General features: G+C 39.8%; 1 protein-coding gene across 2 annotated transcripts; it reads right to left on the bottom strand.

Moving 5' to 3' along the window:
* Positions 1 to 16,299: 16,299 nt before the first annotated feature.
* On the bottom strand, positions 16,300 to 20,167 carry LOC109213111 (probable pectinesterase 8). Of its 2 annotated transcripts, none has more exons than XM_019376873.1 (5): positions 19,749 to 20,167; positions 18,502 to 18,673; positions 18,046 to 18,252; positions 17,119 to 17,369; positions 16,300 to 16,701 (listed from the first exon to the last, which is right to left on the bottom strand). In XM_019376873.1, exons 1-5 carry the CDS (start codon positions 20,108 to 20,110, stop codon positions 16,473 to 16,475), a joined length of 1,221 nt encoding a protein of 406 aa, XP_019232418.1. In that variant the 5' UTR covers positions 20,111 to 20,167; the 3' UTR covers positions 16,300 to 16,472. The 2 variants fall into 2 exon arrangements, with proteins under 2 accessions (XP_019232418.1, XP_019232419.1); XM_019376874.1 differs by having other exon boundaries at positions 16,300 to 16,690.
* Positions 20,168 to 23,252: the final 3,085 nt, after the last annotated feature.

Raw genomic sequence — 23,252 nt, 5'->3', positions numbered from 1 at the left:
CAAAAACCACACAAGTAGACGGCCACGTGATCAAATCATAGACGGTGGGGCTCTCCCACTTAGCTTGAAGCTACAATTATGTAACCCCGGAACCCACCAAGATTCCTTTTTCCTTATTGACATGATCTCGCACAATCGACACGCCAATTTCTCAAAATCTTCCTGTTCGTCAACACCACGAAACCGCTAACCTTCTCACAGGAGATAACCCACCTGTGGGAGTTCCACGCTGACATCTTCCAATGATGCTGCACTGGGTACAATTACTACAAAATCAGTAAACCCTCCTGAGCACATGCTCATTCACCAGCTGTACAAGTCCATTCACTCCTCATTGACGTCAACTAAAGGTGCGACAACACATTCTAATCCGAAGCATGTTGCATCCATCTTCATATCAAGCAACTCCTTTCTGTCGTATCCAATCTTCCCTAGTATAGTGACCAATATTCCAAATTAAGTCCGTAGACCCAGTCACTATCCACCATGAATCCCCGATCACTCTAAACTTTCCTTAAGGCGTGTAGCTATCCTACCACAGAACCCATATGCTACTCTACCGCTCTCCCACTTTGGTCGAACCCCCTCCTTTAAGCAACTACTCGACTTCCGTTTCTCACACTTGGCCTTCTAGAAATTTAATCACCACAAAACACCACTCACATGTCCTTCCTCATCCTTCGCTGCCCAGTTGTTGCCTTGAACCAAAATCCGTCTTTGTAGCACTTGAACCAATAGATCACCACCAGCTCTAAACCTCCCCGAAGATCATCTTCCTTGAGCCCTCAACACCCGAAACACCGACTAAATCCTGAACCACCGCGATCTCTGACAGTTGCTTCACCGGCACTATTTCACAATAGTCGGCCCCAAAGGCAAATTGAAGAAGACCATAACACTGGCGAACTTAACACATTCAAACAAGGATGACGACACCACATCACAGATGAAAATTTCACCATGCTCAAAAATACCAAGTCTCGTTACTCCATCAACCCTAACCTGAACATTCATAGTCCGATTGTCTTTCCCCTGTTGGAAATAAAACACTGAATATCTGAATCATGCACTGAGAAAAACCTCCTTTCAAGTCATTCACTGCTCCGGCACATAGACAAGCATCTCGCCATTACATCAATATTGTGCGATAATAACTCATGAACATTATAGCAACCTGTGTATAGCCTCAAAACTATCAGAAATACAGCTACTGAGCTGAAACGATAGAACAACCTTCCGCAAGGCGACGACAATAGCCTAATCAATTACGCAGGGAGAAACATCCTGCATCATATCCGTAGTACCATTAAAATTCCTCGACTCCCAACTTATAACAAGTGCTTCACGTTGTATAAGATTGAATAGGAAGGAAATGAAGGCATAAGCCTCAAAGAAATCAAATCGCACGATGAGGAAATCAAGAAGGGAAGTGCTCCTAACAGCCCTGTAGCCTATCGAAGATAAGTACAGACGTCTCTGTACCGATCCGCAAGACTCTGCTAGGCTTGCTCATGACTCGTGAGACCTAAGTGAACCTAGTTCTATGATACCATGTTGTCACAACCCAAAATCCATTAAGGGTCGTGATGGCGCCTAACATCGCTGTCAGGCAATCCAACGATAAATAATTAACTTCATTACTCATTTTAGTATTCTTGAAATCATGATTTTTCCTTCGATCAAATAATAAGAAATAAAGTTTATGGAGTAAATGATAATATTTTCCCAACTACACTACTGAACAACTCATAAGTGCCCCTAAAACCCGGTGTCACAAGTGCATGGGCATCAACTAGGAAGATAAATAAAATACAACATCTTTCCGGAATACAAATTAGACAGGAAAAATATAAATAACTCTGAAGGAGACTCTGCTGGCTGCGGGTCGCAATATGGAATGCAGTTCACCTAAGTCCCCGCTTTAATCACGCCTCTGCTCTCTCAAAATGCCACTAGACATATACATGAACCTGCACAAAAATGTGCAGCAAGTGTAGTATGAGTACGTAAATCAACGCGTACCCACTAAGTATCCAGTCTAAGCTCGAATAATTAGTGACGAGGGGTCGACTTCGACACTTACTATAGGCTAACAATAAAATGCCGATATTATATTTAAGCATGGAATACATAACATAGCTGAAAATTCAACAACCGGAAATAATCAACAATCCTTTTACTAATAGAAATTTCCAATTCTTTTTCATCATTTAACAATTTATATCTTAAGCCAATAAATCAAATGTCAATTATTATTAGTTCCAAAGAGTTATCATGCGCAAGTCATGCCGAGGTCGTACGGCCCGATCCAATATATAAATATAAATTGTGCACTACCGAGGGTCGAACGGCATGAACCAACATATAAATATAAACTGTGCACTGCCGAGGGTCGAACGACATGAACCATAGATGCATCTATTAATCTGCCGAGGCGAACGACCCGCTCCCATGAGAGTAGTGAAAATTTATCCTGCTCGCGGAATATATTTGCGACGCTGTTGCACATAGATTTCATAAGTTATTATAATCCTTCAATTCCTTTTTCAAAAATACGAAATTCAAATGAAAACTTTCAAGCCTCGGAATCCTCAATTTCAACTCTTTTCAAGGCATTTAATAAGCATACTCGGTCTCATTTCTTTTCAAGGAAAATAATAAACATAATCAAATAACGGCATCAACAAGGCATGGTGTAAACCTAAAACTACCCTGACATAGCATAACTAGTAGCAACATACAGACTCTCGTCACCTCGTGCGTACGTAGCCCACGCAAAATAAGAGCACACGTGAATTCAATTCACCTATGGGGTAAATTCCCTCTTACAAGCTTAGAAAAGAGACTTACCTCGTCTTAAATCCCACTTTTCCGTCACAATTTCGCTCTACACCCCAACTTGGTGCCGTTCAATCCGAAACTAGTCAAACAACGTGCAAATTAATGAAAACTATACTCCAATGCTTGAAATTTAATAATTTATAAAAATTCTCAACTCTGCTCGAAAAGTTGGCAGTGGGGCCCATGTCTCGGAACCCATCGAAACTCACAAAATTCGAGAATCCATTCCGATACGAGCTCAACCATACCAATTTTATCAAATTCCGATAACAGCTTGACCTTCAAATCTTAAATTTTCATTCTTGAAAAGTTTTGCAAAAATCTTGATTTCTTCCATTTAAATCCGAAATAAATGATGAATATAACCAGAGAATCATGAAGTATAATTACTTTCGGATATAGAACACTTACCCCAATCCATATGGTGAAAATCGCCTCAAAAATCGTTTTAATCCGAGTTCCATAGCTCCAAATATGTTAAAAATGGCCAAAACCTCGAAGTATAGCTTCTGCCCAGGTATTTACACTTCGCGATCGCGAAGCACAACTTTTCTCAGCACAAAATTTGCCCTTCGCGATCGCGAAGAACAAGTGCCCAACTTTTCCAGACAACCTCTAGTATAATGGTCATAACTTTTGTACAAAACTCCAAATAAATGGTTTAACTTTTTGAAAACTAGACACCAAGGGCTACAACTTTCATGCATTGCTTATCTCCCAGTTTCTTATAGATTACGAGATATAAGCTGCCAAAATCAGCCCTTGCAACAGAAATTTCTTCTTCGTGCTTTCCAAACTCTTTCTGGATAGGCTATAGTGTACCACTCATAACTTTTTGTACACAATTCCAAATGTCAAATGGTTGATTTTGTGAAACCTAGACACAAAGGGCTACAACTTTTATGTTTGGATCATCTCCAAATTCCTTATAGATTGCGAGATACAAGCATCCAAAGTCGGGTGAGTGCAGCAGAAACTTTCCTCTACGCGATCGCAAAAGATCTTCCGCGATCGCGAATCACTGGCCAATTTCTCCCATTTTACTCATCACGATCGCGTAGCACACTTCTGTAGTCAAAAACCAGCAGCTAAAAATGGCCTAGAAATGGTCCGAAACCACCCTGAAACTCACCCGAGCCCCAGGGACCCCGTCCGAATATACCAACAAGTCTCAAAACATATCACGGACTTAGTCGAGGCCTCAAATCACATCAAACAGTGCTAAAAACACGAATCACACCCCAATTCGAGTCTAATAAACTTAGGTATTCTAATTTCTACATTCGATGGCGAAACCTATCAAATCAATTCCGATTGACCTCAAATTTTGCACACAAGTCATAATTGACATTAAACCTACTCCAACTTCCGAAATCGGAATCCGACCTCGACTTCAAAAATTCCACTCCCGGTCAAACTTCTCAAAAACCTTCAAATTTCTAAGTTTCACAAAATGATCCCGAAATGACATGCGGACCTCCAAATCCACATCCGGACGCGCTCTCAATACCATAATCACCATACGGAGCTATTCCCAGACTCCGAATCCCAAACGGACATCGATAACATTGAAATGCACTTCAACCCAAATTTATGAAATTCTTCCAAAATGCCAACTTTCCATAATAGGCGCCGAAACGCTCCCGGGTCATTCGAACTCGATCCGGACATACGCCAAGTCCAAAATCAACATACAACCTGTTGGAACCTTCAAATCTCGATTCCGAGGTCGTTTACTCAAAAGTAAAACCTTAGTCAATTTTTCCAACTTTAAGCTTCCGAAATTAGAATTCTCCATCCAAATCAACTCTGAACTTCCCGGAATTCAATCCCGACCACACGTACAAGTCATAATACATGAAGTGAAGCTACTCGAGGTCTCAAACTGCCGAACGACGCGTTAGAGCTCAAAACGACCGGTCGGGTCGTTATATTCTCTCCCACTTAAACATACGTTCATCCTCGAACGTGCTATGAACTGCTTTGAAGTTCTCCAAAATCACTACTTAACACCTCGTGCACCTACCCGTACTACCATAACCCAGTTGTGCACATAAGCTCGAGTCAATCTGAAGATTCTCCCTTTTATTTAGTCAAATAACCCTTATAGCCAAATTCCAACATCCGTAACTCTCCACCGGGCCTGCTTTCAACATACGAACACCGTATTAGTCACTACACACTGTACCAAAACATGATTGCATACCTTTTCTGAATTCACACCATGCACTGCATATTTCACATGACCATAATAACATCCTCTGATAACAATAGCCGAAATTCCACGAATCCGATGCCCACAACAAACCGCATGACACATATAAGTCATGTTCCAAATCTTGCAATGCTGCCACGATGGAAGAGATGTGTGGAAATTCATAACCGACTGCCGAGTCAGCAAATCATTGAGTCTCTCTTCCTGACAAGAACCATTACCCCATTATGAACCAAATAACGATATTTGCTCTTTAATATGCTTCACATAAATATGATCGCACTGATTCAAGGTCCAATAATCTTGTCTCACCCAGTATAAACTGCTCAGGCAATAAGCCACCTCATACACTACCAAAAAAATCTCATATGATGCCACAATGTACCAACAAGCTACAAACTCGAATGTGATATGTAAGGAAAGCAAACACTGGAAGAACTACTCCACCCACGTAACTACTTAAACAACCAAAAAGATGTTATGAACCTTCCTCAGAAAGTGAGAAACAAAACACACAAGAATAGATATAGGGAACTGTACTCAACATCATATTATTACGGCGTGCAACCCGATTCACACATGATACTGTTGCGATGCGCTAGAGCTCAAAACGATCGGTCGGGTCGTTACAATCAGTAATGAGAAAACTCTTATCATTATTCGCCTTTCGGCCAGAAGTTTTTTCATATCTATTAATTTGTTTCATGACTAATCTCACTGACTTGTTATTACCACCGGTAAATATCATGCATAATATCATCAGCATAAGCCAAGTGGTTAATTTGGGGTCTCTTTAATTCATTGTAAAAGGGGTGAAGTCTTGACACTATAGAGAATTAAGCATTCTGGATAGTACCTCTGCTCTCAATATGAAGAGAGAAGGAGAGAGGGGGTCTCCTTGTTTCAAACCCTGAGAGGAGGAGAAAAATCCTTTTCTAGAGCCATTTACAATAACAGAGAACCACACTCCTGAAACCAATCCCATAATCAAATCAATCCACTCATGTGAGAGGCCAAATGTTTCTAAAATATCAGCGATAAACTTCCAAGACATCCTATCTTAAGCTTTTTCATGTTTAATTTGATGATCATATTACCTCCTTTGTTCTCCTTTGTCACTCCTTGAACTATCTCCTGGGCTAGCATGACATTTTCAGTTATCAGCCTACCTGTAACAAAATCACTTTGGTTGTCTGAGATTAGTCTAGGAAATAAAGGATTAATCTACTAGACAAGATCTTTGTGATCTTACTAGAAAAATTGGACAACCTGATTGGCCTAATCTCAGAGGAGGTGGAGGGGGATTCAACTTTGAGAATTAACACTAAGCAAGTATGAGAGTAATACTTGGTCAAGTTGGACCCTTTGAAGAATTCCATAACAAATTCAAACACATCTTTTTGATTGTGTTCCAGCACTTTTGGTAGAATTTGTCATTGAAACTATATGGACCAGCAGTGCTATCTGGACTCATTGAAAATGGTATCTTTGACCTCTTCAATGCTTGGAAAAGCAGTAAGATATCTCTTGTCATCTTCAGTAAAAGTTCAATCCAACATTATGTACTAGATTTCTAAATCCTGCCGATATTCCGATAACACTAAACTATAAAACACTGTTTCATAATGTAAGATTGATTTGTCACATCAAATATCTATGCACAAACAATCCATTTGTTTTGACAGTATTAAATTTCATATTGTGTAGTATCTGCATACAAATGTAAAATGTGTTTTAGCAATATAATGTATAAGACTGTTTGAAGGCAAAATCTCTTTTACAGTACGCAACTTGTGCATAATGATCTCTACATTATCACTAATTTTTAAATGGATAACACACTTGATAAATTCAATTGTTATCCATAACACACTTTTGTTTACACTTGTTCTTTGAGATTTTAATTTCAGATCTATCTGAAAACGTCAAACTCTCAATCTGCTCACTTGAACGTTGATGTTGATTCTAGATCCCCCGGCGAAAACAACAATATTGTACCTAGCAACGAGGTGCCCCTGCTAACCCCAACGGGATCCCAGTTGCAGAACCAATTAATGTCAACTCACATGTGGCCATCAACTCCAACCGACCCCGAAAACGGCATTCGCGGAGGAACCCGATCAACGGCTCGAGGTTTGCCTGACAGTGAAGGCGACAGGATCAATCTGCGGGTGATATTCGAAAATGTTACAAGACCAACAGGAGGCGATAGCCTAGCTGCAGAACCAAAGCTGCGCCCCCAGCAAAGTTGATCCCGAATAATCCCGGAAAAACACCCGTAGGAATGAGCAAATCACGGAAAGGATGGGTGAAGCTGAGCCCAAGACCAACCCCGAAACAATAAAGATGCTTGAGGAACAAAATTGAGGCCAACGACAAAAAATTGGAGACCTATAACTCCAGAGTAGATCAAATTCTAGGAGCACCCCCGATAATGAAAGGCCTGACTCCAAGAAATTTGTCCAAAAACTTTTCCCTCCGAGCGCAACACCAAAGCCAATCCCGAAGAAGTTTCGTATGCTCGATATTTTGAAGTGTTGGCCAAAGTGAAGTTTGTTTTGATGATTGACAAAGGAACTCAAGCATGAACCAGGTCCATACACAGTGTACATAGACACGGGCAGATTCGATCATAAGGGATGCACGTGAAGGAGATAAGCTTAAGTTGTTATATCTGATATCTCCTGATCGAAAAGGTTGTATATTTGATAAGGAGAAGGACTCCTTACTCAAAGAGAACTTTATCCAAGATAAGGGGGAAGTTAGAAGTTGATCGCCCCTGATGATTCCAATGCCACCAAGTCAACAGTCGAGGAGATGGAGCAAGTCGTCTTGATCGAACACTTGCCCGATTGGAAGGTATACCTGGGCACAAGGTTAACTCTTGAGCTCAAGAAAAAACTCATTAAGTACCTTATAGCTAACATAGATTGTTTCGCTTGGTCCCATCTTGATATGGCAGGGATCCCGACGGAGATAACGACTCATAAGCTGAGTTTGGATCTGAAGTTCCACCCGGTTAAACAGAAGATGAGACCCCAATCCGAAGTCAAGCATGCATTCATCAAAGACGAGGTATCTAAAATCCTTAAAATAGGTCCCATTCGGGAAGTCATATACCAGGACTGGTTAGCTAACATAGTGGTAGTGCCTAAAAAGGGAAATAAATTTAGAATGTGCGTAGATTATAAAGACTTGAACAAGGCATGCCCTAAGGACTCTTTTCCTTTGCCTAACATCGATCGTATGATCGATGCAACGGCTGAGCACGAGATAATTAGTTTTCTCGACGCTTACTACATGTACAACCATATCCGGATGGAACCGGGCGATCAAGAAAAAAAGTCCTTTATCACTAAGTTCGGCACCTACTGTTACAATGTAATGTTTTTCGGACTAAAAAACGCCCGTGCCACTTATCAACGCCTAGTAAACCGGATGTTCAAAGAATAAATAGGAAAATCAATGGAAGTTTCTATTGACGACATGTTGGTTAAGTCCCCGCGAGCAAAGGACCACTTGAAACATTTGCAGGAAACCTTTGACATATTGAAGAGATACAATATGAAATTGAACCTCGAAAAATGCGCATCCGGAGTCGAATCTAGAAAATTCCTTGGGTTTATGGAGTCCAACTGAGGCATCAAGATCAATCCAGATAAAATCAAAGCTATAGAAGACATTACCATAGTGCACAGTGTCATGGCCGTTCAGAGACTAACCGGGCGCATCGCCGCCTTGGGCCGATTCATATTGAGGTCCTCAGACAAAAGCCATCGTTCCTCTCGCTATTGAAGAAGAAGAATAACTTTTCTTGGACTCCATAGTGCCAACGAGCTTTGTAAGAACTCAAATGGTACCTTTCGAGTCCGCCCCTACTACATACTTCAAAGGCAGATGAGCAGCTATACCTTTACTTGGCAGTATCCGAAGTGGCAGTAAGTGGAGTCCTAGTCTAGGAAGAGGAAGGTACGCAATTTCCTATTTATTATGTAAGTAGAACTCTAGGCGAGTCTAAAACAAGGTACCCTCACCTGGAAAAACTGGCTCTCGCTTTGCTAAGCGCCTCTAGAAAGTTGAAACTGTACGTTCAATGCCACCCCATATGTGTCATAACCTCTTACCCGCTAAAGAACATTATGCACAAACCTGAGCTCTTTTGTCGGTTGGCCAAATGGGCCATAGAAATTAGAGGGTACGATATCAAGTATCAACCTCGAACCGCCATCAAATCATAAATCTTGGAAGACTTCGTAGCCGACTTTACCCCGGCCTTAATACCCGAAGTCTAAAAGGAAATATTATTAACCTCGGGGACTTTCTCGGGAATCTGGACCCTCTTTACGGACAGTGCTTCGAATGCAAAGGGGTCCAGACTCGACATCGTGTTGAAATCGCCTACGGGAAACGTGGTTAAGAAGTCTATTAGAACTATGAAATGAACTAACAATGAGGCTGAATGTGAGGCTATGATTGCATGTCTCGAATTGGCTAAAAGCCTTGAGCCGAGGTGGTCGAAACTAAATGCGATTCCCTCCCTGTGGTAAATCAAGTCAATGGGACGTTCGAAGTAAAAGAGGAACGAATGCGAAGGTATTTAGACAAATTACATGTAACGCTGCATCAATTCAAGGAATGGACCCTACAACACGTATCCCGGGGTTAAATAGCAAGGCCGCTGCTCTGGCTAACTTGGGGCCATCAGTTGACAATGATGAATTATGTTTGGGAACGATCGTACAGTTCGTGAAATCGGTAGTGGAAGAAGGCCATGCCAAAATAAACTTAACGAGTTTAACTTGGGATTGGAGGAACAAATAGATAGATTATTTGAAGACTGGGAAGTTGCCTTCGCATCCTAAGGAATTAAGAGCTCTATGCATGAAGGCGGCCAGGTTCAACCTGTCCGAAGGGACTTTGTTCAGAAGAACATTCGACGGTCCGCTCGCGATATGCTTGGGGCCGGGAGATACCGAATATGTCTTGAGGAAAGTTCATGAAGGCACCTGCAGAAACCATTCGGGGGTGGAATCTTTGGTTCGAAAGATAATTAAGGCCGACTAAAAGATAATCAGGGCTGGCTATTACTGGATTGACATGGAGAAAGACGAATGGACTTTGTACAAAGATGCGACGGTTGTCAAAGGCACGCACCGATGATCCATCAACCCGGGGAGCTACTCCATTCGGTCTTGTCCTTATGGCCGTTCATGAAATGGGAAATACACATCGTCGGTCCCCTACCGTGGGCACCTGGTAAGGCTCAATTCATACAATTTATGACCGATTATTTTCTAAATGGTCGAAGCACAAGCATTCGAGAAAGTTCGGGAAAAAGAAGTCATTGACTTCATTTGGGACCATATAATATGCCGGTTCAGGATACCAGCCGAGATCGTGTGTGATAATAGGAAGCAATTCATCGGCAGCAAGTTAAAAAAGTTTCTCGAAGATCAAAAGGATCTTATCAACGCGCTATCACCCTAGTAGGAACGAACATTCGGAATCAACAAACAAGACCATACTTCAAAACGTAAAGAAGAGATTGATCGGTGCCAAAGGGAAATGGAAGGAAATTCTGCCCAAAGTCTTGTGGGCATACCGTACAACTTTGAAGTCCAGTACTGAGGCCACCCCCATTTTCGTTAGTCTACGGTGCCGAAGCATTGATACTGGTCGAAGTGGGGGAACCGAGCCTCAGGTTCCAATATGCGACCAAAGAATCAAATGGTGTAGCCATGACTACGAGCTTGGAACTATTGGATGAAAGACGTAAGGCCGCCCTAGTCCGGTTAGCCGCCAAGAAACAGTGACTAGAAAGGTATTACAACCGAAGAGACAACCTTCGACACTTCAAGATTGGGGACTTGGTGTTAAGAAAAGTAACATTGCACACTCGGAACCCGAACGAAGGTAAGCTGGGGATGAATTGGGAAGAACTATATCGAGTCATCGGAGTTACTGGCAAAGGCTCATACAAACTCGAGGCAGGAAACGGTGCACAACTACCGAACAACTGGAACGTGATGCATTTAAAGCGATACTACTGCTAAGGTACGATCTCTTTTACTTTTCTATAATATTATGAATCGGGCTAACATTTGCAGGCAACATCCAAAGGAGAATGTGACTATTAGGCCTGAAAGCACGCCTTGCACTCTTTTCCCCTTAAACCGATTTTGTCCCAAATATGTTTTCCGACAAGGTTTTTGACGAGGCAACACTAAATCGTGCTAACTTAGATTCGAATAACGGTTTTAAATCGGAGTCAATGGTCGCATCAACAGTATCCGAGCCCTCTCAAGAGCGACCTCGAATACTGGGGGCCATCACCCTCGGGTTAGGCTTCCTAGCAAGAAAAGAATGAAACTTTGTACTTGAACATCTTAGGCTCGGCGGTTAGGATTTATTGTAAGGGCCAAACGGTCCGAGTGAACCGTGCCCGCATAGGCCACCTTAGCCATAATACAAGCTTTTACACGCTTTCGATCATGTACTTTACACACAGAAAAGAAAGAAAGTTTCCACATGTTATTACATATTTTTGCCTCTTAAAGCATCAAGACTAAAGGCTATCCCTATTCGGGGACTGTCAAGCCCAAGGGCTACCCCTACTCGAGCCTAACGACTATACCTATTTGGGGACTATCGAGCCCAAGGGCTACCCCCAATCTAGGACTATCGTCCGGAATAAGATCGGGCAATTCAAGGCTATCAAAATCCCGGAGGCACAAAACCTATTAGGTAATGCATAAACCCAAAAGGCTACGACCACCCTAAAAACGGCTCGGAGACGTCCGAAGCCCGTAATCAAAGCAAAAGGCCTTCATAAAAATTCAAAACCTGCTAAAGGGTTACCTCAGCAAAAGCATCGTCTAAGATCACTTAAGCATCTTGGGAAAACTTTCGGCCACTCTGAGTTTTCAAAGCCTCGAGAAAATAAAGTTGCATCAAAGTCAGACCCTGTTCGGACCTCCGAAAAGCAAATGACTTATTACTACATTTGATTCTATGTAAAGGCAAGAACAGAAAAGATGCTAAAAAAGTGAAGACTCAAAATTGCCAAAAAGGAAAATTTTATATATTCTAGAATGTCTTTACAAAGGCCCAACAAAAACGGCCTCAAATAAAAAAACACAAAAACAAAAAAAATTCTAAGGCATTCACGCCTGATCGTCGTCGGGACCCGATTCGGCCCCAGAACCATCGGAGCCTTCGGATTCCTCTGTACCCTCGGGTTTAGAAAGTTTCTTTGCTTCAGTCTCAAGCTTCCTTGCCTCCTCGATCTTGGCCGACAGGTCGAAGCCTCGGGCATGGATCTCTTAGAGGGTCTCCCTATGAGAGAACCACCTCATATATTTGGTATTAGTTTTCAGTCGGGCCTCAGTTGTTTCAACGTCGTCCTTGTATTGGGCCACCATCTCTTCAGCATCGGTGGAGGTTGTGTCCAACTTGGACCTTATTGCTTCATATTCTTTACTGATGCCATCCCGTTGCTAGGAGTTCGTCGTTTAGCTGGGATCGCTTGTCGTCTTTCTCCTTTGCCATCCAAAGTTAAACCTGTACCGATACCAGTTGTGCTCGGGCTGTTTCCTTCTCCAAAGCCAGCCGGTCCATTTTGCTTTTCCAACCATCAGCCATGGCTTGGACCTCGTTCATTTCAACTCGGAGTTGGGCGATCAAGTCGATCTTCTCCTGGACCTGTGAGGTTTGGTCGTTAGTCACCATGATTAGTTCCTTGTTTCTAACTTCAAAGACCTTTACCTTTTGGAACAGGTCGGCCTGTTCCCACCTCAGGGTCGAAGCCTCCTTCTAAGCCCTATCTAGCTCGACCTGAAGGTCCTTGATGGCCCCGTCCTGTTGCTCGCTGAGGAGCTTGTACATATCCATTTTTTGAGCCTGCTCCTTGAGCTCGAGCGCAAGATGATTGACCTCAAACCGGTATCAGAGAAAGCTCTCATGATGAAGTACCGAGGCCTGCGAAATAATGAAAGACGTGAGAGACATCAGAACCTGAGTAAAATCCAAAAAGATGTAAGGATGCCTTACTTGGTTCAGCGCTTGCTACGCCTAATTGAAAAGGCACGGAACATTCACCTCGTTCACTTTTGCCTGGTCCTCCTCGGTTACCAGGCATCGGAGGTAGCTGGCTACGCCCACAAGGGAAGATAGAACCCGAGCATCCTCCGAGATAGTGTGAATGACTGATCACTTGTGACCAGGGTCCACCTCGGAGCGGGTAATTGGTTAATCAATGTTGGGCTCGAACTCGGCCCTCTAACTTCCGAAATGTATCCTTCTTCACGACTTACAGTCACCCAGCCCGAAAAAATCTTCCAAAGTGGACGAGTCCACACCATCAAAGAAAGAATGAAAGGGATCGTCCATGCCATGGATCCCTTCGTTGGACTTCTCCTTTCCTGCTAGGGCCTCTTCGAGCATGGACTCGGTGTAGGAGGGCATCTCCAAAATTTTTATTACACCACGAGCTTCCTTTGGAGCGGAGCCGGGGGGTCTCGGCCCCCGCCTCCATATCAGTATCCCGCGTCTGAGGGAGGTCGGCCTTACGAATCTCCCCCTTGGCTGGCGCCTGCTCATGTCGTCTTCTTCGGACTTATCCCTGACCGAAGAAGCGAACGAGAGCTGGAGCTCTTCTTGCGCTTACGAGCCACTCTTTTCTTTGGCTTCACCATGGAGCTAGGGGAGCCCGAAGCCTTTATTTTCTTCTTTTTCTTTTTCCCCACGGCAGCCCCGGGCTGTCCCGTAATACAGGGATCAATGGACAAGGAACGTCCTCGTCCCCTTCCAAAGGCCTAAGTTCGGTGGTCTTATGCAAACCTACAAAAAAAAGGAAGAAAAGTCAGTATGATATAAGTTAATAGCATGGTATTAACTATTCAGAGAAAGACCTTACCATGAGAATGGGCCTTCCATCGGCCCTTCAAAATCTTGCGCCTTGCGCGATCGGAGTATGTCATCTATTTGCAGATGGCCTCGATCCACTCCTTAAGCCGAGGGACAACATTTGAAACCCGGGCAACGGCTGCACAATCACAAGTATGAATGAAAAGAAAGAAAATGAAGAAAACATTGACGCTTAAGGAGAGGCTGCCCTTACGAGATGCATTCCACTTCTCATGGAATGGCATGAACTCGGGAGGGATCAAGTCTTTGGTCTTCACCCGAACGAAGCGTCCTTTCCAGCCTCAGTCTCGATCTTCATCAATGCTCGAAAAGGGGGCCTTTCTGGCCCGACGAGTAAGACTAGTCCCCCTCGGAAGATTCGGGGGACTGTATAAATGGAGTAGATGATAAATGGTGAATCGACGAGACTCGGTCTTATTCACGAAGTAACGAATAAGGATCACAATCCTCCATAGAGACGGGTGGATTTGCCCCTGGGAGACCTCGTATCTCTTACAAAAATCTAAAACAACTGGGTCCACCGGGCCCAGCGTGAAAGGGTAAGTGTAAACACTTAAGTACCCTTCCACGTGGGTAGTAATAGCGTCCTCGGGCCCGGGAATACCACGTCCTTACCTTCCCAATTACAGTCCTCTCAGACCACGGGAAGGACGTCTTCCATCATGGAGCATATGTACCTTGATGCTCCTTCATCCCGGTTCTGCTTGGACGAGGGTTTCTCGACCTTGAATTCCTCCGCAATTAAGCACCCCCCGGGAATAAACATTTTCAAGGGGGGATCGGGAGCCAGTTCGGTAGTAGCCGACTAGGTGGCAGCCACTTCGGGAGCTACCGTTTTGAGGGTAACTACTTCAGGAGCAACCGCCTCAGTACCGGCGGCCGGTTGGGAAGATAAAGAGGCAACTTGTTGAGGAACATATTTGATATTTTAGCCATTGTTATCTGGAGAAGTTTTAAGAATTTAAAGAAAGAATATGAAGGTTTGAAAGAACGAGTTTGAAGGATAAAGAATAGATTGTGAAGATTTGAAGAAAATCTGGATAAAAACCTAGAAACAACTACGAGAAATTGAAGATCAAGAATGAAGATATGAAGGTTTGAAGAAGGTTGATAATAGCTAAGGAATTCGGAGGTAGAAGCTTGTTTGGAAAGTAGGAAAGAAACAGGGGATGGAAGCTTTTATAGGGAAGGATCGCGTCGCTTCGCATTCGGAGGTAACCAGCCGATGGTTGACACGTGTCCGAAGTCAGAACGACACGACTGATGGGACGTTTCGACGAACGTACAGAGGAAGGAACCGGAGAACATTTGTCATTTCTCATCACTTCGGAAAACCTACTCTTTGATAAACGAGAGGACTATCTGTATACAGGTAAAACTGAGGCTAAGGAGCACTCCGATTTCCCGGTGGGGGAAATGAAGCAAGGACGTAATTACAATGAATAAAAATCAAAGCTGCAACCTCCCGTATCAAGGCCCGAACAAAGCACCTGCCTCCAGAGCCATCGAGACCATGCCCCTGGACCCGATTTGAATAACTAGACCTCGAAGAGCATTGCCAAACGTCCCCACACGATTAACAAAGGGTCATGATATCTGTGCCCAACCAGATATCACGGCGTGAATCTCGGCCCGTATCAGCAGTTGATCGGTGATTAGCGAGAAGGAAGATCTTTACCTTTATTAGAATTGTAATTAGGATAAAATTCCCCTACTATATATAGGGGAAGTTTATTATTCAATACACATGTTGTAACACGCATACCAAGGCAATTCATATTTGTTTTCTCTATTTCTAAAGTTATTCAAGGTTCTTATCTATGTTCATAAGTTCTTCATAAGTGTTGGCTCCGAACCGAATGCAGGTTACTTGTTAAGCTTTTAACCGAGCCCGGATTCGGTATCATCACTGGTTTGGCTATTTAATCTAACTTTTATCTGTTTATCTAACGTCATTAGTCACTTGTATTGAATTAGTACACATATCCTTAAAACCGCATATAAATTCAATTGTTATCCATTTTTTAACAGTAAACGATATATTGAATTGTTTTTTTGAACTGTGCGGGCCTCAGGTTTCCAATTGCTAGTTTTTCCCCCCTTTAGGCATTAGTATTCGAAAGATTCATGTTGCGTCGCAGTTAGCTCCAGTAAAGGGTGAAGCTTTTCTTGTCAAAAGATTTTTTATTTCAAAGATTCAAAACCAAAATCTCTAATTAAAGATGTATAAATCTTAAGCATCCTATTATATCCCTTAAAGATCCATTATTAGGTTCTTACTTAAATAATTCGACCTACACAAGGTTCACAGAACACCGAATATAAATAGAATATTCATTTTGTTCTACTAAAGAATGATATACAATGTACATTACAACAACAATATCTTCTTCACGTGATGAAGAAATGTGGAGAAATCACTGTATACAGAAAATAATACAGTTTGATGCATACATTATTAGGCAAAGTAAGTAATATATTCGTACGTACATCAAGTTAAAAATAAGAAAGAATAATTTGAAGAATGATGTCTATGAAAGAAGAATATTATTCTAGTTAGAGAAAGACTGTAGCCATTGATCAGCATCAATGAAAGACGAGCTGAGGAAAGGAAGAGCTTGGGTGTCGTTAAGCTTTTGAACATATGGTGCTCTCTGCGACATATTTGATCCTGCTCCTGAGCAATTATACTCCCCATAGAAGATTGTCCTGTGCTCATTCTAATCAGTTCATATATAAACTCTACATTAATAGACAGAACAAGAATTTTAAGCGATTACGTAGCAAAAATCCGTGTAGAAATGCACCGGGTTGCGTACAAAGAACCTTGTGGTCCGGCTCTTCTCCGGATCCCGTGCATAAGGGGAGCTTAGTGCACCGGGCTGCCTTTTTACGTTGCAAAAATCATGTTTTGTAACAGTACTAGCGTATTTGAACATAACATATATAGATACTAAATAAATAATTAATCAAATATGAATGAGTCCAGCACCAGCGAGATCTCTGAATGCATCAATTGCTGTCAGCTCGAACTCTATAGATAGATAGATAGATAGATAGATAAAATTTAAAACTCACGTTGTCTAAATCCTAGATGGAAAGACGGGGGAGTATTATATTAGAGAAATGAACTTAACTGGTCTCTTGAAGGGTCATTGAGGTCGCTCCAGCCGTCTGGAGAGATAATATCAGTCATAAAAGTGTTGGCAAACACTACAGTTGAGAAAGGCCTCCATGCTCTGCCTAACCAAATCCTACCACTTCCTCCCACATTGCAGTTTACGAACGCAAATCCACTGTCTTCCTCTTTGGAACCTCTGCCGTGTGCTGTCACTGCTCCATTTATCGACCTCGATCCTGGACTCGCCATTGATATTAACTGGCAGTTCTGCATTTGAAATGTCGTCACGCTATCCGTCCCAACTTATATGGTAGTGTTTGACTAGGTACAGATATATTATTAATCTTAATGTTGGCGAAACTTATAAAGATATTATAGATATTTTTCTACAGACTAAGTGACCATTGAATGTATGTTCAAGGTGTTTCAAATCTTCTTTTCGTCTTCCAATATAGTAAACATTTCCTCTACATCATTCCAATGTCATTATTGTCCTTCAAGGGACTAAACTCTTCTCCTTTTGGCCTCTTAAAACTTGCATGAGTGTGTTGTCCCCAACTAACACGGCTATATACACCTAACGTATTTTCTATTGGTATTTTTTTGTAGGCGGATTCAGGATTTGAAATTTAATGAGTTCAACTTTGCTCTAAATTAATTATACCGTTAAAATTATGGGTTCAATCTAATATCTGTTGAGATTTTAATACATTTTTACATAATATATCTATATTCCATATCGAAAGTTATGTGTTCAGATGAATTCGTAGCCAAAAGGCTACATTCGCGCCTGATTATCCCCTAGACCGATATACAAAGTGTATTTTCTTTACACGGATAAAAACTCTATATATCTACTCTAGTGACTGTTCGCAAAGTGCAGCTATCTACCTTAATATAGTGTATATATATATTCAGATAACATAATTTTAGCTGTATGTACCTCATAAAGTGATTTGCCATTGCCAAAAACGAAGTCGATGGAACCTTGAATATAACATTCCTTGAAGTAATGGCGACCCCTATCGTCATGGAGGGTATCCTGAGCTCCAAAAAATCCACAACCCCAGAAGGCAGCTTGGTCTCCTCCTATCCTAATGGCCACTGCTTGTGCTCCTACCGCCCCCGGCCCTGGAATCGGAGCTACATTCTGTATTCACAAACATAACGACGTGTACAGGATATAAGTTATATACACTGACAATTTAATTTGTTATTGTTGATGCATATAACTTAACTATATGCATTTTTTTCCAACACATTACGACAAGCTAGTACTTTGCACAATATATAATATAGGAGTAGTAATTACGCTTGCATTAGAGGAAATTTCCTTTTTTTGTTTATGTTTTGATGCATTATTAAGATGAATGAATAGAGTAGGGCAAGGGTGATGTACCATGAAACTTATATTCTTAGCGATGAAGTTGGTGGAAAATACTTGGACAGAGCCACTGTAAAATGTACCACGTGAAGAATTGGCATTGTCATTATATACAATAGCTGTTGAAGTATACCCTTGCCCTTGAAAGGTGATATTAGGTTTGTTTTTTGGAATAATGACCTTTTCACTGCATGCAAAAAAACAAAATTAGTCGTTTTAGCTCAGATAATACCTTATATTCAACAACAAAGCAAGGAATAAAGTTATTCCAAGAAGCAGGGGTGTTCAAACCAAACCGGAAAATCGCACCAAATCGAAAAGTCAAAATAAACCGATTAAAAACCCGACTAGGATTGATTTGATTTGGTATTAAGTAAAAAAACCCGAACCAAACCGACATATAAATATATAATTTTTATATATACTTTTAAGACTTTTATAGAATTTTCTTTGAAAATATCTAGATATTTGGGATCCTCTCATGCGATGCGATATTTTAATATATCTATGAAGTGCATCATTTTTATAGATTAAAAAATAATGGGTTGTACCATCACTTTCTTATCAAGTGTTATTGAAATGCGTCAATCTCTTTATTCTTTAATATCATGTATCAAGATATATTAAATTCTTTTATCTTATTCGAATTTGAAATGCTATTTCGATAATTTTAAAATTAAATAGAACATATGATTATTTTGATCTCATATTGATGTTTATGTTTAATTATTAAATTTGGTACCTTGAAAGCGTATATCAATGAAAAATTATTATAAGACGACTAAGAAAATAACTATCACATGTTACTACAAAAATTCTCCCATAAGAATATTTTAATACATCATATGTTTGTCAGTTGTTGTAATTTTTACTAAAAATATATTCGTTTATCAAAACTTTAACAAATTAAGATTGAAATACAAAAAACCTGAAAAACCCGGAAAAAATGACAAAAGCGAACCAATCCAAACCGATATATATAGTTGGTTTGGTTTGGTTTTGATAAAACCGAACCAACCAGGTCCATGCACACCAAGAACAATAAGAACAATGATTTAGCTAATTGTGCACACAGAATCTAATGAACTTTTACACCACTAGTACGTACTGTAATTTAATATGTTTGTAGAATGTTGTCTACCTTTTTTTTTAAGGTAACTTGTTTCACTTATTAACTATGCAGACTTACTTGTAGTTATCATATAGTGTAAATAATTTTTTACGTTGTTATTGCATTAAAACTCAAAGGATAAAGGACTTACAAATATATGCCACTGTTTATCCAAATCAAGGTCCTTGTCGCGCTGAAATTCCCAACTGAATCAACAGCAGCTTGAACTGCAGTGAAATTGCAGCAACCATTATGATCAACACAGAGAATGGAGGTTGTAGTAGGATCTATAGTTGGGAAATTTGGGGAGAAATTGTCACATATTGATTGTTTTTTGTCATCACGGTGATGACGATGATGACCTCGTTGAATATTGCTGTGAATTATTCTTGAGATAATAGGAGATGATAATTCCTCCAAAGTTAAACGATCAAATATCTTAAAGGAAATTGATGCCAAAATGGCCACAATTGCTATGGAAAGAGGGAAATATATGCTTTTAGGAATATTCATTTTTCTTATTGGAGCTAAAACAAAGAAGGTGGAGATATATTAATTGAGAGGATGAGGTATTTTTAAATAGGAAATCTTGGATTAATATATATACTTGGAAAAACAAGAGGGAAAAAAGGGTAAAAAAAGGAGTACATGAATGAATGAAGTATAAGAATGGTTTGACATGTCTTGCAAATTACCCTGTCCCTTTTGGTTACTTTTTTGCAGAATGCACGTACCTACCTAACTTGACACCTTTGTCACACTGTAATTCCTAAGTAACTGATATTAGAAAACAGCATAAAAGACTTCTATTAATAGCATGTTTGGCAAGCCGAAAAAATCAGCTTATTTTAAAAAGTGTTTTTCTCAAAAGTATTTTTAGTGAGAAACAGTTTGTGTTTAATAGTTATTTGAAAAGCACTTATGAATGGCAATTAGTGTTTGACCAAACTTTTAAAAACTTCTTTTAAGTATACTTTTGGAGAGAAGCTACTTTTTTCTGCTTCTGCTTCAGCTTCTCCTCAAAAGCATTTTTTTCTTCCAAAAGCTTGGCCAAACACTTCAACTCCGAAAAAAGAACACTTTTTTTGAAAAAAAAGTGCTTCCACTATTGGAGAAGCTTGGCCAACCAGGCTATTACTCGCATCACAATATAAGAAGCATTAGGTGACATTATAAAATATATAAAATACTCCTAATTAATTATAAATTATAAATCAGAAATATTAGTCCTCTCATGAGTTTGATTCATCGGATTAAACTAGGAAAATATGGGACTATGGGTTTACTAAATACCATTGAGGGGATATTTTTAAAAATAGCCAGATTTACAACTGGTCGTTCAAAAATAGCTCAATTTCAAAAGTAATCGAAATTTAGCCATTTTTTATGTAAAGATAAATCTGAGCAAAAACACTATTCAAAACNAGCAAAAACACTAATTCAAAACCCGGAAAATACTCCAGTAGATTATGCTGGAGTTCCAGCATAAGTATACTTGAACTCCAGCATATTATACTGGAGTTCCAGGATAGTATGCTGGAACTCCAGCATAATATGATGGAGTTCCAGCATAAATACACTAGAACTCCAGCATAATATACTGGAGTTCCAGCAAGTATAATGGTCCAGTATAATATACTGGGGTTTGGAGCACCAGTGCTCCAGTCTCCAGTATATTATACTGGAGCCAGCAAAGTATACCGGTCCAGCATAATATGCTGGAGTTCATACACAAGTGCACCGAACTCCAGTATATTATGCTGGACCGGTCTCTATTGCAGCAAAACGGTAGCTATTTTTCATTGACTTGGTAAACGCTGACTATTTTTGATTGATCAGTCGGAAAGCTGGCTATACCGTGAAATTTTGGCACCATTGCGTCTAATTTGCAGGTCAATAAATTAACTTTCATTTTTCAACCTTATCCTTGCATTATAATTTGTCATAATATAAGTAAGGGACCTTATCTAGCATTGTTATATGGTAGAGTAACAATCCACCTTTTGAAGAAGAGAACTAAAGCAATCCATGTATTAATTAACAAATCAATCAAATACGTTTAATCACAAATTAGTTAGAAACAGTCAGTAAGGTCAATTCAGAACTCATTACTGTCTATTTGGATGCATATGCTATAGATTTCATTATAGTTACTTAGATTATTTTTACGCTGGTCATTAACATATATGTTCTACCTATATCTTAGCTGGGTCCCGGTTATGCTTTGTTATTATATTAAGTAACTAGTTCATGAGCAACTTGATTCTTGATAATGAAATTTGGTATTTACAACTTACTTGAAAACACATTTTATCTATATAGTGCTGCTTTATATATATTTGATTGAAGTTATTCTTGTTTTTATTGTACGTAGAGGTCAAGATCTGTGTTCGTGATACCCAAATTAATGGGAAAGGTAACTTGAAGTCTAATCAGAAGCATATCAAAATGTGGAGAAGCAATGGACAAACAACATGAGTGGAGAACAAAAGAGGGAGATTGAATTGAAATTTTGTATATAAGATGGATGTTGAGTTTGAGAATATGAATGAGAATGAGAAAAAGATGAGGACCAAACACTACTAGAATTCCTGCATAAAGCGACCAAAATTTAGCGACCAAAGTTGGTCGTTAAACTAGTGAAAATAAAAAACTAATGATTTTAAATAAATTAGCGACCAACGTTGGTCGCAACTTGGTCGAAAATTTTGTCAAACTGTTGACCGGACTGGTCAGACTTGCTTGGTCAAAGAATTACTCAGATTAGCGACCAATGTTGGTCGCTTCATGGGACCCACTTATTAAATTTTAATAATTATAACATTATTTTTAAAAATTAACAAAATATAAATAAATAAAATTTAAAATTAGCGACCAAGGTTGGTCGCTATATAAAGAGAAAACAGGTTGAGACCAACTTTGGTCGTTAATCTGGGACCCGGTTAATATTTTAAATATAATAAAAAAGATAAATAAATCTGATTTAAGCTTAGCGTCCAACTTAGGTCGCTAATTTAAAATTATGTATGTTTAGCGACCAAAGTTGCTCGCTATTTAGGTCAATCACTTTTGTATTTAGTAAATAAAGAATATAAATGTTAGTCGTTAACACTTTTGTAATACAAGGGATGAATAGTACTACGAAGCGTGCGTGTGTATCTATCTATATATATATATATTACTTACGCTATACTATGCACGAAGTATAAGTGTATTAGGTAATATTATATCGAATGTAGCTTTTATATATATATATATATATATATATATATATAATATATATACTTACGCTGTACTATGCACTAAGTATAAGCGTATTAGGTAATATTATATCGAATATGGCTTATATATATGTAATATATATACTTACGCTGTACTATGCACTAAGTATAAGCGTATTAGGTTATATTATATCGAATGTAGCTTATATATATAATATATATACTTACGCTGTACTATGCACTAAGTATAAGCGTATTAGGTAATATTATATCGAATATGGCTTATATATATGTAATATATATACTTACGTTGTACAATGCACTAAGTATAAGCGTATTAGGTAATTATATCGAATGTAGCTTATATATATATATATATATATATATATATATATATATATATATATATATATATATATATAGTAATATTATAT

Source organism: Nicotiana attenuata, unplaced genomic scaffold, assembly GCF_001879085.1.
Source record: "Nicotiana attenuata strain UT unplaced genomic scaffold, NIATTr2, whole genome shotgun sequence".
In the NCBI taxonomy this organism is placed as follows: domain Eukaryota; kingdom Viridiplantae; phylum Streptophyta; class Magnoliopsida; order Solanales; family Solanaceae; genus Nicotiana; species Nicotiana attenuata.
The sequence above is the reverse complement of the archived record's forward strand: the minus strand, read 5'-3'. Positions and strand labels throughout refer to the sequence as shown.